Raw genomic sequence first — 19,037 nt, 5'->3', positions numbered from 1 at the left:
AAAAAAAAAAAAAAAAAAAAAGCACTTCACAAATGAAGTCCTCCGGTGGACTATTATAAGAGGTGAAAACATTTACATGCTTGTCTTTCTTCAGCCACGCATCAAATACTAGCAAAGGCCATTAAAAATGCAAAAAGCCATAAAAACGTCCTCGACAAATATGCTACGGGCATACAGGCGTGAACACAGGCACTCAGTGTTCAGATGTAATGTGCTATGGCAAATTACCTGCCTCGCAACACCGAGGAGAGCGCGTGTGCAGCGACTTTACACGCAGGCCTTCTCTCAGCATTGACGTGCTAATGAATAGATTCACGTGGGTCGTGCCTCGAACACGGCAGAAATTCTCCGATACCGTACGCACGATACTAAATCACCAGTCGGACATAACCCTGAAATGCACTTTTTTCCGCATTGGACCGGGCCGATAATCGGCGCCGATATTTGACATTTTGATGCAAATTTGTTAAACATCAGGGAATTTTTTTAGTTATTAAAAGAAAAAAAACCTTGCATTTTAGTTATACTGAAAATCTGGAAAATAGGGATGTAACGATTCACTCAAGCCCTGATTCGATTCGATTTTCAGTTCCCGATTTTTGATTCGATTTTTGAAAACCTACAATGCTTATCCCTGTGCAGCCATCCACAAATGAAATATGCAATGATGTTTGGTGTAAGCACATCATTTGATCCACACATTCAAAATGTGCTATGCATCTGGAATGGAAAAAAAAATGACAAAACATATTTTTTTAGGATTCTAAATTAGGATATTCTAATGATTTACGCATGTTGTCTTTTGTTCGGTGTTGCTGTATAGGGTTTGTGAGTGCTGAGATGTCCAAGCGCGATCCGCCTCGATTCGAATCGATAATTCGATTCATCGGTTAGAATCGATTATTAATCGATTGTCAAATAATCATTGCAGCCCTACTGGAAAACCTTATTTACTATTTAATTGAACGTTCCAAAACATGCTGCTGAGCTCCCAGTACTTTTTAGAATTTGAAAACGAAGGTGCCGATTGTTTTAGATAAAATGAAAAAAAAAAAAAAAAAGTTTACACATTGCAAATCTGAAAAGACAAAGTCAAGTGTTGGAGTAGGTATTGTTCAAAATTTTGACCAATATTACCCTTTTTACCGTAAACGAATATCGGCTCTAAATATCGGTTATCTGCCTCCTTGACTGCTAATAATCGGCATGGGCTCTGAAAAAAAAATACATCGGTCTATCTCTAAAACATTTTTGAACAACTCGATTAACTCATTCACTGCGAGACATTTTCAGACCCTCTTTTACCCAAACATTTGAAAAACTTTGTAAAAAATATGACTAAATTCCTGGGATCGAGTGGCTGGACTGAAAAGTCGTCAATGGCAGTGAATGAGTTCAAATTAAAATTCAACATCACAATCGATCTTATTTCCACAAACACATCAACAGAGTGGTAAATAAAACAAAATGAAGTGAATGGATGACTGAACAGATGACAAAAGTGAACCGAAAAGAAATGAGACGGCCGATTGGGGCTGCAAATGGAGAGCATTTCACCAAAACGGGGCAACATAAAACTGCATTCAGTGGCATGCCAGGGAGCGAAAAGTGAACGACGGACAGACGAGGAACGCCACAATGACCACCGGACGCCGGCGGAAAAGATGCTCACCCTTCTGTACAAAATGGTGAGAGAAAGACAATGAAGAGGACGTGTAGGACCCGCTAGGCCCAAATGCCCTCCTCATCGTCCTGAAGCAGCGTGAGTCCATAGAGAGCAGCAGGGGTGGGCGGGGTGTGTGTTAGTTTTCAACAGGAAGCAAGTCGCCGTGAGGTGCGAGGTTGCTCGAGAAATTATTCACCTGATCCGGGGAGGGCTTGTGGTTGTTGGGCAGCTCCGAGTTGGGGGACGACACCTTCGGGTGCTCGTCCTCGTAGTTGTCCGCCATCAGCTTCATCCTGTTTTGAGTCTGCGCGAAACAAACAAAAATGGATGTTTAAATACGACTTCCCCAAAGTGAAACTGCAGCTTTAAAAAGCTATAAGAACCCCATGATATAGATGATATGCGCGCACATTGTCTTTTCCACTTCCTCTCTTCCTTCCTGAGCTCCTCTCATCATATCCCCTCCCCGAGCGACCCTCCGCTGCCCCGTATCCTTTTTCAGCCCCCACCATCCCCTGGCCTCCGCTGTTCTGTTTCCCAAGTTATAGTTGTAAATCCAGCTTTACAGTGGACCTTGGAGGAGCGAGGGAGGAAGGGAGACAACGTGAACTACATGGAAATACATGTCGCTAGTCTGTGGAATCGGAAGGACGACAAAATATGGGGATAAATTCACTCATTCGCTGTCAGACGAGTTTCCCATATTGACAGCCTAAGCTCACGGTTGGTTTGGAAAAATCAAAACATAGGGTAACACATATCAAATATAAATGTGTTAAATATGATACACAATTTGAAAGAAAAATGCCATATTGAGATATATAGGGGACGAAAAACTAAGATTTTTTTTTCACATTATATTTAGGGACCCCACACATAGCAAAAATCTGCATAAAACTGATACCAATTGAAATGCATTGGGGGAGAATTCTTTTTTTTTTCATGCAGTATATATTTTTTAAATTAACCGGCCGATTAATCAGTCATCTGTATTTTTTCAGACAAAAATCTGCCTCTGCCTCAAAACGTCCATATTAGTCGAGCCCTCGTTTTTGTGTGCAAAATACTAATATATTCACAGAAATGCAATTATGAAACGCACCCTGAGCCGTGCTGACTTAACTTGACCGCGTGGCTCAAGTTGAACGTCAGTCATTTTTTTACATTGCATTCGTCATTCACTCCATGAATTGCGTCATCTTTTCTGACAATTGTGACACACACTTCCGACAACCTACCGCCACCCAGACTCTTTCCATAAAATCACACATATACCCGCCTAAATTTGTCTGACCTCCGTGTTGGCAATTCTCTCCCTCATAATCGACGTAACTGGCTGAGATTCACTCGCTAATCTTATCTTCCACTCAACAGCTGTGCTGATCTCACATCCAAAGCGGAATCTGCCAGTCACTTAAGTAGTTTACAAACAAACATGAGTTAATAATGAAACAATTATTCTTTCTATCGACAACAAAGTGGCGTCCAACGTGGGGCTTGACCCCCGTGACCTTGACTTTAAGACTCTACCGGCTGAGCTTGCCGGGTCACATGACTGGCGCTGCTCCAAAAATTTTGAGCGCTTCAACAGTTCCAGTTGAAGAACCTTGCATCCAACGCCAGGTTTAAACAAGAGAGGATTTTACTTAGTTTGACAACTTTTTATACTCTCATCTAAACACACATTATTGTGTTTCTATTTGGCCCTCTATTCCTCTTGGTCTTCTCACTCTTTATTTTGTATCTGTGACTAATTCACTGGCCGTCGCTTGTTCTGCTTCCCAGACACATGTCCTCATTTCCACATCTCATCCTCTCGACTTAATTGGCAGGGCTGCAGAAAAAAATATAGTATACATGTGGCGCCACACAATAAAAGATAAGCAATGAAATGATTCCCCCAACCAAGTCCCTTCCCCCACCGATGGTTTCCCTTATATCTTGGACTTCTTTTTAATTAGCAGCGATGCTGACCTCAGCTCTCCCGCTCATTCAAACAAAATCTAATCATCACGCCGTTATTTCATTCCTACAATCTCCTGTTTCCTTTCTCCTGCCACTCGCCGCCATCCCTGACAACGGCGGGAAACAAATGAAGCGAGGTAAGGAAAAATGCTGAGTCATGATTATGGTAGGGATGAAGAAAAAAATAAAAAAATCCACTATGATAAGGCTCGCGGGAATCATAGATGAGATTATTGTATCATCGCCCGCTTGGTAATCTACACAATTATCGCTGTGCGAAGATGCTGAGTCATGCTTGGATGAGATGAATGAAAGAAAAAAAAAAATAGATTAACATTTCTGCTTGGCATTGTGAGAATATGCGTCATTGTGATTGGCATAGTCCCCGTACAATAATCAAATTGATTACAGCTCTATTTTTCCGCTTCGGTTAGCAAGACGAAAGGTCACAAAGGATACAAAGAGTCAATTGAAGACACCTAAATAAATACATGACTTTTTTACTGTGACCTTGAATGACAGCAAATCATGTTTTTCGACTTTTCCACGCAACTAAAGGCGATGATATAACAATATCGCAGCCCGGCCTTGACCACAAAGGTGCAGAACAATGATGAAGGCCGCGCTCAAGCTGCAAATCTCAACCACATGTGGTTCCTTGCGCCGTAAAAAATACAGCCAAGTTTTATTATGATAACCGCAATGTCTTCCTTTGCACAAACTTTTTTTATCTCCCTCAACAAGACCAGAAACCAGAATCAGCCCACTACGTATTGCTTTGGAAAATGATACGATCATTACTTTATACAATTTGAATATGTTCCGTTAAATCAATTATTTCCTGCATATTCCGCTTATTCCGGAAAACTTTTTTTTTTTGTTTTTTTTTTTTCATGTGACTTTATTTCACTCACTTGTCCTGTTTTACAACTGTCCAGGCGCTTTATCCGCGTGTGACAGTTACACACACACGGAGACGGGAGGAGGGACGGAGGGAATAGGTGGGAGCTAAAAATACGCCGCCAGCCTCCGCTCCGCCGACCGGCGCTCACACAAACATACACAGACGGGAATACTGAGGAAGTCTCAGCTGTGATCCATCATTGAGGGACTGAAAATTATGATACCACAGAGGGAAAAGACAGGCAGCGAGACGGACCAGGAGGGGGAGGACAGCAGAGGAAAAAAAAAAAATGCTCACACCCTCCAGGGTGCACGCACACTTGTAGAAAGACAGAGTCTAGGGCTGCTCGTTGATTAAATAATTGTAATGATTGAAACCACGATTATTCAAATGGTCATTTATTTTTTGGTAAATGTAAGTTAGTTACTTTTTGGATCAAACAAAATGAATCAATTTATGTTTACGCTAGTGATGTCAAGCATTTTTAAAATTAATTATTCGCAACATTTTCCATAATTGATCGCGATTAATCGCGTTTTTCAACTACAATTTTTTACGAAGCTTGGAACCGATATTTACTTAGGTAAAAACATTTTTCCAATTAATGTGGACAAATAATAAAAGTATATTTCGATTCAAAGACTGTTCTAAAAGCTTTCTTTGATCCTTGAATATCTCTTCCTGTAAAATACAACAATTTCAATGCAATTTCGATTAATCGCACAGCCCTAGTTGAGTCTCATGTTTACTCGATGGCAATTTAGCCCGAATACCTGAAAGTTCATCAGCTTTTTGCGTAGAATAATTTGGGTTTACAACAAAAAGTTGTTTTTCTCTTCTCCAAATGCATTTCAATGGGCGTTAGTTATATGCAAATTTTTGATCGAATACATGCCAAAACTTACACACATTGACCGATGGAGAAAAGTATATTAGCCGAGTCGGTTCATCCTTGAGCGTCTGGTGAATCCACCAGACCCCTGAGGAGCCTAATTTTGTGCGTTTGTGTGCGCGAGAAACCACAAAGGCATTTTGTCATGTTTATCCCCTCGTTTTATTGCCAGTGTGTGTTTAACTTTGTAAACATCCACCAGCAGAATGACGAGCGGGCCTCCGTGTGAGCGCGCGTACTCTCGGGCAGGCGTGACGATAAATCAACACGGACTGGTATGAGAGTGTTGTGAGATTTGTTAGTGCGGTGGAGGGGAGGGGTAGCTCGGTCCTAAATTTACCCTCGGCGGTTCGGAATCGCGCGGACACACGCTGGGCCGGCTTTGCCTTGTTTGCTTTGCTCCTCGGCTCGCTGACACCTCGCCTGGGAGGCTTTTTCCGAAGAAGCCCTCCGTTTTTCCATTTGCAAGCGAGTATCAGAGCGAAGGACGCCTACCTGCTGTTTGAGCTCATGAACCAGGCCGTCCTTCTCCCTCTTCAGGGCCGCCACCTCTTCCTGGGTTTTTTTCTTCTTGGATGAGGAGAGCTCCAGCAGGGCGATGTTGGCGTCCTTCTCGCTGATGGCAGCCAGCAGCGCCTCTTGTCTGCACACACAAACACTCAGGTTAAGAACGTCTCTAGGGGTCACAGCAATGGTGATTAATAAGAAGTCCATATAATAGAGGGAACCTGTGGGAGGGGGTCAGCCAAACTGGACTTGACCAAGATTCAAATTTGCAGGGATGTTTTCCGTGTCCAAACCGAACCAAACTATAACTTTTGCACTGAGGCGTAAAAAAAATAAAATAAATAAATATATATATATATGTTTTTATATATATATATATATGTATATATATATATAAGTCATATATAGTCAGACTCTTTTACCCGAACATTTGAAATAATTTGAAAAAAATATAAATAAGTTCCTCGGATTGAATGGCTGGACTTTGAAAAGACGGGTAAAGCGACATAAATATAAGACCGTTTGGAGACATTTGTCGTAGCGTCAACTGTTAATGGCCTTTTAATTGGCCCAAAACATCCAAAACATGTGCTGTCAACAAGTGAAGCAAACAAAGTTTCGGTTTGGTGATTACAGGGCCCGTTGACGGTTTCCTTTTTCTTTGCGTCCCCGCAACATATAAATCATACAGATCTGCATGTATGAAGACAAAAGCCTCAAAGCGCAGACGTGCAATTATACAAATCCACCCACAGCTCCCCCCCTTTGCTGCAAAGTCATGCGTCTATTTCTTCCATTTTTTTTTTTTTTTCGATTTGGAACACGCGCCTGTGCGTGCGTCGCCGCCGCGGCGATGGAATGCGGTGATGAGAGCGTCTAAATGAAGACAGATTACACGTTTCGCCTGGGTGAGGGCCCACGGATTCTTCGGTCAACCTCGCTGACCACACTGTCAGTGTCCCATCATGCATCTGTGCTGCGGCGCTCATTAGCCAGACGGGAGCTGGACACGCTGAACCCACGATTGATGGATCAAATCTCCTGATGATTAGTTTGCGTTCCGTTTATGAAATTAGCAACTGAATGTATAGGATCGGCTCTTGAATTTGTGTGCACAGTAAAACTTTGCGACCCTACCGCGAACAGCAAAAAAAAAGCCGTAGAGTAACTGATGGCCTCTCTAAAAATGTTTAGAAGTGCCGATTTTATTAACTGAGTCATCAGGGAGAACGGCCAACCAAGAACATGATAGTCACTCTGTCAGAACTCCAGCGGTCCTTCCGGAAGGACAACAAGCACTCCACCAATCAGGCCTGTATGGTAGCGTGGCAAAACGGAAGCCATTCCTTAGTAAACGGTACATGGCAGCCCAAAAAGCACCCGAAGGACTCTCAGACCTTGAGAAAGACAATTCTGTGGTCTGATGAGACAAAGACTCAACTCCTTAGTGTGAATATCAGGTGTCGCATTTAGAGTAAACCAGGCACAAATCATTTATTCCATATTCGGATGAGCCCCTAACATATACGGAAAACGCCGTCAATACTATCCGGATGCACTTTAAACGGCTGGCTCTTTTTGACGATTCAATGTTAGTGGCTCAAAAAATAGCTACCATTTGCAACAACACCGGAACACTATCAACGTACAGTAGGGCTAATGGGGCATGAGTTTCATTAAAACAAACAGGACGTCTCATAAGAAACCACATCCGAGGGGTACCTACAACGCTTATAAACCAGGGTGATAAAAACAATATTTATTCCAGATGTCCTCAAGGTGGGCCTCCCGCTGCATCTGTGTACAACACGCACCCTCTTTTTCACCTTTCACCTCCGCCGATCCTCCGTCACCGGCTCTATCGCTCGCCCTCTCCGCTCTAGCAAAGGAGAGACAAGAGGCATTCTTTCCGCCGCTCGGCGGCCGTGCGCCATGATGTCATCGCGGCAGGCGACAAGGCAGATAGTAAGCAGACGCGCACAAGCGCACCAGGCACCTGACCTCCGCCCCCGCGCGGGACTCTTCTCCTTCCTAAAACCACTCAAAGCCCCTCACTGTATCGGGGACGGCTAATGGCGACTGTCGGATCCCAAACGTACGCGCGCGCCAGCGAGCGAGGGCGGCTTCCAGCGTGTGCTGCCTTATCTCCTCCGACGCTGTCACGCCGCAGCAACAGTGAGTGTGTGTGCGAGCGTGTAATCAAGTGAGAGTTCAATGTCTGCGGTTATGATAGCCTGCCTCCCCGTGGGTTACTTTACATTTCGGTGAGAATGTGCGCGAGTCCAGTCCGCGTGACATTGGCCAGTCGCCGCGTAAGACAAACACAAGGCCCTGTTAAAAATAATCCCCTCTCTCTTTGCGACTATATAACTCGCCGCTATAAAGCAGCACTCCATTGCTTTCGATGACGTTTTTTCGGGCTGCACCGCTTGGAAGACGGTTTACGCTCTAAAAAGCCCCTGAAGGAATTGTTGCGTTACAAGCTCGTTTTTTCGTAAAAGGGGGTTTACGTCCATATAGCCATGTGGAGATACCGTACATCTGTTTCATGTGCGCCGTGGGAAATTATCCAATTTTATTTAAAGTCAATGTGAAGTGAAAATAAATGAAAAAAATAAATAAATAATCACCAGGTATCCCAAAAAATCGTGAATCTAGCATCGTTATTCTGCTGGGACAACGAGGCGCTCTAAAGCTGCCATGCCCGTGCAAAGCCAATGTCCACCCGTTGGCTGTCACATTGGTCTGTTTTTTTTTTTTCTGCCTCTCGCTTTCCCGCCTTTCTCTCCATGACCAGCAGGCACTTGCTGCCAACAATGAAGCGCTCTATCGGAAGTATATATCTATGTATATATTATGTATATTTAATGGATATTTCATTTCTAGTGACTGCTGACTACTGTGTAACTTGAGTTGTTTGTTGATGCTTTGTTTCTGTGGGATCTTTATATATTTTTTGTCTTCACAAGTGAATTTATTTCATTTTGTTTTTTTCTTTTTTTTTTTTAAAAAAAAACAATTTTTTACATGCTCGAAATAAATTATAATATATAATTATTATATAATATGTATATATAATATACAATATATATATATTTATATTTATTCTCTTCAAATATGTATAAGTTATTTTCACTTTACAGGGTCTTCAATTGGTTGGTAATTATTTTTTAACATTTAAAGTACCGTTGTTCATCCAGCTTGATGTTGAACTAATCAGGCCTGGATCAAGAAAGAAGTAAATTGGAGAGTAAATTGAGACAAGAACATCATTATTTCATCAAATTGGATGTACTTTTTACAAATATTTTTGTTACGTGGTGTGCTGCGAGGTTTATCTAATATTAAAATATAGGAATTTGCTCAATAATGGTCAGGAATTCAAGTAAATCCAATCCAAGCAACGAAACATTTTTTTTTTTTTTCCAACTCTTCGGAACGAACGCTTTCAAAAGTCCAATCAAAAATACAGAATTTTAAATAAAGCGCTCATATTAAAATGCCCGTCCAATGCTTTATTGTGTATTTTCGATCTCCCCTAATCCCTGGGAGCACCATTGTCTGGCTAGCCATCCTGTTTTTCTTGAAAACGAGCTTCTACTTCGCTGTAACCGATCAGCCCAGCGGGTCCCGAAACAACAACACCGAATCCTCAGCAGACTTTTCACTTTTGGGGGTCTGAAAAGTCCCTCACTTCCACTAAATAACCTTGGCGAGGATCCCCCCCCCGCCCCCCCCCCTCCCCGCGCTGGATAACGGAGCGCAGCTGTGCGCGCTGAGGGATGCGACCACCTGAACGCGAGCTGAGGTCAGAGCGGCGGTGGCGGGCGGCTGGTGGGAAAATGAAAGCGGGCGGGCGGCAGGAGGCGCGGCTTACGTTGACGTGAGGCCTGATGAGTTTGCAAGAGCACGGGCGAGGGCACAGGTGACGCGCGCGGCCAGCGAGGTGTGTGCTTTGCAAACTGCAGCTAATAAAACACAACTGTACAAGTCAAAGTAAGCGCACTGTTCTGTCAGCGGGAGAGGAGAAATATGGAAGATGGAAGCGAGGGTAATGAGATGCAGGACCCGCAGCTGGCCGCCAAGCACAAATCCATACGCGCACCTGAGCCATGATCTACTTTGTGTGCAAGGATTCAAATTAATCCCTTCCACTAATTCCTCCCAGGCATCATTAATGTCTCCAAATGTAAATACGGTGGATATAAAGTCAGCACACCCCTGTTCAAAGGGTTAGAATGCACTTGAAGATCTTTTTCGATTGGGCAAGTGAAAAAAAAAAACAAAAGAAAGAAAAGCCAACGATTTAGATATAATGGTTGCAAAAGTGCGCACACCCTCTTGTAACACTCTTGTAAATTTTTATAATCCGCGGGGAGCTTCCGTAGCATCAGATGGGGATCATTGGTATCAGTTAGGGGAAGGGTACAAAAAAAAAAATTGTGGATTCTCATCAAGTGGAGAAAATCCCAAGCAAAGCAACATTTTAGAAGCATAAGGAATTTCCGGCAAGTGCTGGCTGTTTAGTACACGCTGCAACAATCTCCTGTCTTTTTAGTCTGGGCCATGATGGCAAGATGGGAGAAGCCTTACCTTACAAAGGAAAAAAACATCCAAGCCCCGCTACAGTTGAAAAAAAAAAAAAAAAAAACACTTGAAAGCTCTCAAATGCATGCCGGGAAATGTGTTGTGGTCTGATGAGACAAACGTTGAACTTTTTGGCCAAAATTTCAAAGGGTACGTTTTTTTTTTTTTCTTCAAATTGAACTTCGACTTTGTCAAGGTGGAGGGAATTGATCAGTTCGAAATAGAAGTCAGCGTTAACACAAATATTGTCAGGAGCATTAGAACAACGTTAACTTTATTTGGTGTTAATTAGAGGCACTTGAAATGGCAGCAGGTGTGTGCTGACTTTAAATGTGGTTCGTTAATTACGATCCAAGCCACTTCCCACGATTTCAGCCGTTCACTTTGACTTCCCCTTTGAAAAGACAACAGAGTTGTATCGTTTTTTTTTTGTTTTTTTTTAAAGTTTTATCATGCTTTGTTTTTTTTGTTTTTTCCTCCCAATATCAGAAAAGCTTGACCTTTTACGGGGTGTGTAGACTTTTTATGTCCACCGCATAGCTAACAAATGGAGTCGATAACACAGGCTACACTCCTAAAAGAACAAAAAACATTTGTCCGTTTGGCCATATGTGCGGCATCAAAGCAAAGGCACTCAATAAAGGGGTGGGGGGGGGCGTGCATGAGGGGCAGCAAAAAAAAAAAAAAAAAAAAAAAACATTTACTGCTTCTCTTGCTCTCTTTTTGAACCGCTTAATGCCGTTATCGGGAAAACTGATCAACTCCTACCGCGCAGCTGTGCGTAAAAATAAAAAAAAAAATAAAAAAATCCTTTAAATTCCCACTGGAGGTCCATTTTAAAAGACGGCCGAGGGGTTCGTTTTACATATAAAAAAACGTGGGATGTCTGGAATTATCGTTATGAATGCCCCCGCAGGCTAATATTTACCCTGCGAATGTGTTTAATTGTGCTTATTAAAAGTTCAAGATGTGCATGGGAAGCCACGTCATCTCAATGTGTGTGTGTGTGTTGGGGAGCGCTTTTATTAGGATTACATTTTGCGTTAATCTAGAACATCTTTTTTTTTTTCTTCTCAACGATCGCGTTGCATACCGGACGGACACTGATAGATGACTGAGAACCATTCGAGACAAGTGGAAAAGGTGAGCGGGCGGAATTAAAAGTGTGTGGAGGGAAAAGCTCTCTCAAAGAGCCGTTGTACATCACAGAGGCTTAAAGAAAAAGACGGCCGCGCGCGCACGCACGTACGCGCGGCACTGACAGGGAAGGGAATAAACTGCCTGGAGGATTTGGAGGGAAAACAAATCAAAGAGACATGAAGGGGGAGAGAGACGGCGAGCCGGGGAAGCGGCGCAGCAGGGAAGCGGGGTCGAGAGACAATGCCGGCGCGTTGGGGAGAGAGAGAGCGAGACAAGAGAGGAGGGCAGGTGGGACCGCTGCATGACAGAATGAGGATCTGATCTTGACACATTCCCCCCCCCCCACACACATTTTCATCTCATTTCCCCCCTCCCCTCTCCCCTTTGTTCGCAATTCTGTCTCCCTCTCACACTTTTTTAACGCACACACGCAGACACACACTGTGACTAATAGGAAAGGTGTAAAATGCATTACCAAGGGTCCGCAGGAGTTTGCACTTTTGATGGGACCACACGTGTGAAAACACGCATGAGCGGCTTGAGGAACAAAGCGGCAGCGCCTCACCCCCCAAACATGACACTTTTTTTTTTTTTTTTTAAAACATTACAACAAAAGACAAAGATAATGACATTCAACCGCCCCCAAAAAAATTTTAAAAAAACAAAACAAAAAAATTGTCCGATTCTGTTGTAAATAAATCCTTTAGGACAAAGTCTTTAAAACAGTCAAATATTCTGTTTTTGTTCGTATTTTTATTGTTTTTGGCATTATGGGACCAAAAAATAACTTATTTTAATCATTACATTGTTATCAAATTAATTAGCCAATAAATCGGTTATCGGAATTTTATTTTGCCATATATCGGAATTGGCAACAGCTGGGCCCTAATTATACCTCTGTGTGAATACCGTATTTTCTGGAGTATAAACCGTTTATATAAGCCGCCTCCACTCTATTTTTTTGAAAAATAATGAAAAAAAACAAACAAAAAAAAAAAAACATATATAAGCCGCACCAGGTTATAAGCCACACTTATCTATGTTGAAAAATGCGATATTTACTGCATTTACAGAACGATTTTGCATCATACGAACTTCCATGATGAAGAGGCAAAGATTTGAAAATAATTAACTATTTATAATTTGTCGTCCATGTTCTCTCTGCTAAAGAAAAAGTAGCGTATTCGTCTTTGCATTCATTTTTTCTTAGTTTTTGATTCTAATTCACAGAATAGCCGCACCTTTATAGAAGATGCACGATTCAGAACCTAGGAAAAAAGTAGCGGCTTATAGTCCGGAAAATACGGTAATTGCTTTCCTATACGTCACTCACCCGGCCGGGCCCCGCCTTTTAAAGCCACACACACTCAAAGTCACAGATATTGCTGAACCTGATGATAATGACCTCAAGTGGATAATGACACCTGAACCTCACGTTTTCTTTTTTTTTTAATTGGTAATTTAACCCTTTCATGCATAGCGTAATAGCATAATTAATCTACTAATTAATCTAATTCAAAAAATATATTTCTAACCCTTTCATGCATTAATTATGATTTTGTTATTATTTAAAATATAAATATATTTCTTATAATCTAATTAAAAACAAATATTTTTAACCCTTTCATGCATTAATTATGATTTAATGTTATTATTCAAAATATAAATATATTTTTTAGTTTAATTAATATAGGCGAAAGCAACTTTTAAATAGCTGTCCACTGTAGTGACCACTTTGCATGAAAGGGTTAATCATGCAAAGTCAATTTGATCCGAGTATTCCATTCGTCATTTTTGACTCCTTTTTCCTTAAGTCCTATAAATAACGCATGAAAAATTCAGGTACAAAAACTTCAGATTAGGATCCAAATAAGGATCCTTTGGCCTCGGCGGTGGTCTCTCCCCTCGATTTTTCCTCATCCCTTCCAAGTGGAGCATCCACAAATCATCAAAAAGCACCGAATAAGCAAGAAAGGCAAGCGAAGCGTGCGCAAGAAGGGGGAAGGCGCCCCGCTTTGAGCTCGTAAGACCGAGTGTCAAACCGCGCGGCCCCTTTTAGTCGCGCTAAGCTCCCGACAAGCCCGCGCGCGCAACGCACAACAAACACACGCGCGCAGCCTCGATTTGGCACCCTGCTATAATCTCATTGCTGTCTGAGGGGGGGGGGGGGGATGAAAGCGCTTGTCTTGCTGCCATAATATGTACATACATGCATACGGGCGCGTGTCTCTTCCAAGCAGTCACGCCGCCACGTTGTTAGCATAACTTGCGCGGTGCGTGCGTGCGACGCGTGGAGTGGCAGTAGTCTGTCAAAAGATTTTTTTGGGGGGGGGGGGGTCAAAAGAAGAGCACAGAGGGAAGCTCGAGACGGTATAAGGCGGTGACAATAGCGACGGTAGCCTCGGAAATACGGCCAGGTGATAACGACATATACAGGCAGCCGGACAAGAAGAAACGACAAAACGACGCATAGGAAGGCGGGAGTGAGACGTGAGAAGCACGCGGGGGCGGACTGAAGGAAAGCCTCGGAGAGTGATGGGGATGAGGGGAGGGACGGAGGACAGTGCGCGGCGAGAGGAAGCCGAGAAGGAGCGTCGGAGGAGGGATAAATTACATTTACAGCATTAGCCTTGAGGCATCAGCCTTCACGAGTAGAGCGGGAAAACAGGGGGGGGGGGGGGGGGGACTTCGGCATGAGGACAGGTTGGAGTTTAATTGCACTTGTTGTTGGACTGCAAACTGTTACTTGTATCTACAGTTGAGCTTAAATGCTTACACAGCCGGACGGAATTTGGGAAATATTGTGATTTTTGGGGAAAATATGACTGGTGACTTGACAGGAAGTAGGCCAATGTGGATGCAATTCAGATATTTGACAGAAGAAAATCCCGATAACCGATTAATCGGCCGATTAACTTAAATAAAATATGTTATGAACGAACCGCTTTTTAAGTCCATTAACATTTACAGAAATAAAGATATGAATGTATTTGTATTTTTTTTTTAACTTTACAACAGAGAGAAAAATGTGATTTAACGGCCATCACAGCTCACCTTTTGGGTTTGATATTTGATACTTGAGTCATTCAAATGGTAATGTATAGGGATGTGACGATTAATCGAACATCGATTTAAAATCGATTAAAAAGATATTTGCTTTTGTTCCTGGAAAATGTCAACTAGGCTATTTGGCGAGCGAAAACTTAAGAGCAGCAAAAATCATTTCCAAGGTGGCAGAATGTTTTGAAGTCAACATTTTTGTAGTCTCATTTGGGGAAAAAAAAAAGTGTTTTTCAAAATAGCACTTAGCCCATGTCTGAAAACAACTTAATTATCACATTTTATTTGCCTGCGAACGCATACGAGAACATTTAGCCTAACCGCTAACAATAACCCTGGAAGCCATGCTGCCAAAAAAATCATCAAGTACACCGTTGTTTCATTTCTTGAATGCTCTCCACGGTGATAAATTGTCATTTTTAACGTTACAATCTCCATAACAACCTTGCAAATAAACAGAAATTGACGTCTCGCTGGTTCTACGCCTCAGAACATTTGCCTCGCCAAACAATTTTCTGATATTAGCGCTCGTAAAAAATGCTACGCGCGCCTTTCTTTAATGGCGAAAACAACGAGCGATAAATTAAAATCCCGCGCACGGGGTGTAAAACCTCTTTGCAGGCGTGAAACATCATGAACTGCTTATATGTTGAATATATATAATTCAGTCTTAAAGGGTGATGGATGAACAGAAGGAGCTGGGGAGACGGCGATGGGGGTAATATAATTTCAAGCGCACGCTTTTGTTGGCCGGACTTAGTTATCTTTGGACAGCTGTCTTTCTCCTCTTTGCTTTCGCTCATTTTCCGGCAGCCAAGAAACACTTTAATGCTCATTTTCTTTCATTTCACTATCCCCACACTGTAACCCCCCCCCCACCCACCCACGCCCCCCCCGCTAGGAAAGCTACAACTCGTATCCCTTCGCTCGCTGATGACTTCTTGGACGAGTACAGTTTGGAAGAAAAGTGAGACAGAATGTCACAGATGCGCTGCCTGAGTTTATGTGTGTGTGTGTGGCTAATATATTCTAAGCCTGTCCTCGAACCCGCTGAAAGCTCCGGTATCATATATCATGTCGTACAGAAACATTAAACTTTACACCAGTGTTAAACCGGGCAACAAATCAGACATCAAACCTCAAAGAGTTACGGCCGCCTGTGAGCGCACGCACTTTTTCAGGCGCATTACACGCACATAGACGGACACGGACGACGCGGGCACCATGTTGTACGCATCGGAGGAGGCCAGCGGTGTCATGCGCATCATATAAGTCAACGGAAGACAGCTAAAGAAGGAGGGAAGTGAGCGATTATAAGAAAAAAAAAACAAACTTATAACCCCGTACGGTGAAGCAACACATATAACAATAGTCTAAAGAAGAAGGGAAGTGAGCGATTAAAAGAAAAAAAAAAAAAAAAAAACTTATAACCCCGTACGGTGAAGCAACACATATAACAATAGTCTAAAGAAGAAGGGAAGTGAGCGATTACAACAAAAACAAAAACTTATAACCCCGTACGGTGAAGCAACCCATATAACAATAGTCACAGATATATCGTTTATCCTCTGAGAAGAAATGGTAATATTACTGCAGCTTATTGAGGAGCTGTGACCGTCTCCATGTATAGTAGATCCGTAAGTCCGTATAAAACTGCCCCTAAAAATTGCAGTAAAATGGGCTGCAAGGAACCATTACACTGGTCAGTAAATTTTTACAAAAATTTTCATAATAATGAGAATAAGATAATAATAATATCATGTGTGACATAGTCATAGATTTAATCATATTTCTGAATAAAGGTTTAGGTCCAACAACAGTTGGATTTTTTTTCTTTTCTGAAACATAGCTAAAAATGATAACGCATGGTAAAATCCATATTGCATAATTCTGTTATATACATTTCTCTTCATTTATTTATTCGCACCAACGTCCTGTCAACGCATTTAACTGGACAGTGTGCACTCCACCTTATGAAATTTTGATCATTCCCATCACATTACTACAATTTCCTTACTTGAATAAACATGTTATTCTCATCTCTGTTAATATTTAATAACTTTGATTTGCATTTCACCAGGTCCGTTGAAAAAGCGGCGCGCCGTAGCCTCTAAATGCGCATTAGAGACGCCATTAAAGTTTGTTTTTAACGTCTGGCGGGAAAACATAAAGAGGCGGACGTTTGTGTGACTTCATGTCTGTGACATAAACAGTGCTTTTTTTTTTTTTCCTCTTTTTTTTTTTTTTTCTCAGTCCCTTTAGATGCCCATAAATTCAGTGCCATCCATGCACACTTCAAGGCAACACAGTTATTGGGACTCCGTGTTGTTTTTTTTTTTTTTTTCCCATGATGCCGCGCGGTCTTGGACTCTCTCCCTGGCTTCTGCATTCAAGCGCAAGTATTGTTCCAGTTCATGTAAATCCTCAGTGGTGTAAGTACATCAGACCGCTTGGACTCTTGGCTTATGCAAGACCGTCCATTAATGTTGCATTAAAACGCAGCCCGGGTGGACGTCTGCGTATGCAATCAATCATGTGAAGAGCTCCAAAGTGCTACATGGTTACCGCATTAATAGTCTACTTAACTCTGCGGCTTTAATTTAAGGGGGAGAGGGGAGATAAAGGACGGGGGTCAAGAGGTTGGGCTGGTTGAGGAGCCCCACGGAAAACGGAGGCGCTAATTCCGAGAAGCTTTTGAGCACCAAAGTCAAATTCTTACTTCATCTCCAGGACCTCCTCCAGGTGCTTCCGCCGCTCGGCCCGCAGGGCAGTCAGGTGACCTTCCTTCTCGGCCAATGACAACTGAGTGGATGACAGCTTGGCTTTCATCACCTCCAGCTCCTGTTTCACCTTTTCCATGGCAACCAGCAGGTCTTCCACCTGACACACGCACGCACACACACACACACACACACAGACAGACGTACAATATTTTTCCACAGAAATGGTCTGTGAATTATTTTTGATGGCAGGTCATTTCTGACGCGTGCGTGTGCATAGAACAACTGCTTTCAGTCATGTTTTTACAGGCCAAATAGGCAGATGCTAAGATGCTGGTCCCTAGGGGGCGCCAAAAATCGGGTGAGAATTCACCTTCAATATAATTACATTCAAACGAATTATTACTATTAACTAGTGCTGTCAAACAATATATATATATTTTTTTTAACGAATTAATCGCAAAATTTTCCATAATTGATCGCGATTAATCTACAGTTTTTTTTACAAAGCTTGGAAGCAATATTTACTTGAGTAAAATCTTGGAATCAATGTGGGAAAAAAAATAAAAGTATAGTTCAATTCAAAGACTGTTGTAATAGCTTTCTTTGATCCTTGAATATGATTCTTTTCTTGTAAAATACAACAGTTGAACGATACACCAAAGACGTACAACTAATATGGTTTGGCTGTGCAAAGTGTGCAAATTATTTTGGATTTCGCCATTGAGCCGTCAAGCGACTTTTTGAAGTAAAACTACGTAAAACTCAGTTTTTGCGACAGTGACTCTCCTCTAAGTTTGGAGGAGGACAGCTGCTACAGGAAGTAAATAAAAGTGAGTTAACTGAGTTAATTTTTTTTAGCGCGTTATGAAATTTAAATTAATCTCCATAGCTAATGCTGTAATTTTGACAGCCCTACTATTAACACTTAATTTCAAGTCAAAACAAAAGAAGAGTAAGTTAAAATGAATGAAATGAAAGCAAGGTGAATTTATTTGAAATCAGCGTCATCTGCGTTGAATTAACTCTTGAGTGTCCGGGTTAGTTGCTGTAAATTTCAAAATTTATAATGATGATATTTTCACTTTAAAAAATTAAGTGGTTCCATGATCGAGAACTATGAATGAATCTAATTAGTAAAAAAAAAAAAAAAAAAAAAAATCACATTGGCTAGGGCCCTGCAAATGACATTGAAAGTGCCTACGTTAATATTATGTGCATCTTACTTCCTGTTTCACATCAGAAAAATAATAAAAGACACATCATGCCCAACAGTGACGTCTGTGATGGCGCTTTGTTACCTTTGACCACCTAAAGCCAGTCGTGCTGAGCTCAATATGAGAGAGCTGCGTGCATAGAGAGAAAAGGGGATGGAAAGATGGACAGATGGAATAAGCGGAGGAAAAAGAAAGGAAAACATGACAGCCAAGAAGTGAAAACAACAAAAAGGCGGGAAGGAAAAGCGGCAAGGAGGAGAGAGAAGATAGAAATGCTTAAGTGAAGTCATCAAATTCAGCAAAAAGTCGTGAAAATGCAAGATGAACTTGAATGACCTCCGCCAAGGCCTGGTGACGATCTTCGTAATGAATTTTGGTA

At 42.0% G+C, this 19,037-nt stretch overlaps 1 protein-coding gene across 14 annotated transcripts in view; it reads right to left on the bottom strand.

The window, feature by feature from the left end:
* Nucleotides 1-19,037, bottom strand: part of LOC147126603 (ELKS/Rab6-interacting/CAST family member 1-like) — a 67,925-nt gene that overhangs the window by 8,744 nt on the left and 40,144 nt on the right. For 6 of the 14 annotated variants that reach the window (XM_086022246.1, XM_086022249.1, XM_086022250.1 and 3 more), the window contains 4 exons: nucleotides 18,743-18,787; nucleotides 17,441-17,601; nucleotides 5,923-6,070; nucleotides 1,863-1,970 (listed from right to left, as the gene is read on the bottom strand). In XM_086022246.1, coding sequence (XP_085878372.1) covers nucleotides 1,863-1,970; nucleotides 5,923-6,070; nucleotides 17,441-17,601; nucleotides 18,743-18,787 — 462 coding nt within the window. Of the gene's footprint in view, nucleotides 1-1,672; nucleotides 1,753-1,862; nucleotides 1,971-5,922; nucleotides 6,071-17,440; nucleotides 17,602-18,742; nucleotides 18,788-19,037 lie in introns of all 14 variants that reach the window. The other 8 variants (XM_086022247.1, XM_086022251.1, XM_086022253.1 and 5 more) reach the window with 3 other exon arrangements.

The sequence above is a fragment of the Filicampus tigris genome, chromosome 22 (genome assembly GCF_054856515.1).
Source record: "Filicampus tigris isolate MCC_2025a chromosome 22, RoL_Ftig_1.0, whole genome shotgun sequence".
In the NCBI taxonomy this organism is placed as follows: domain Eukaryota; kingdom Metazoa; phylum Chordata; class Actinopteri; order Syngnathiformes; family Syngnathidae; genus Filicampus; species Filicampus tigris.
This window is presented reverse-complemented; position numbering and strand designations above follow the sequence as displayed.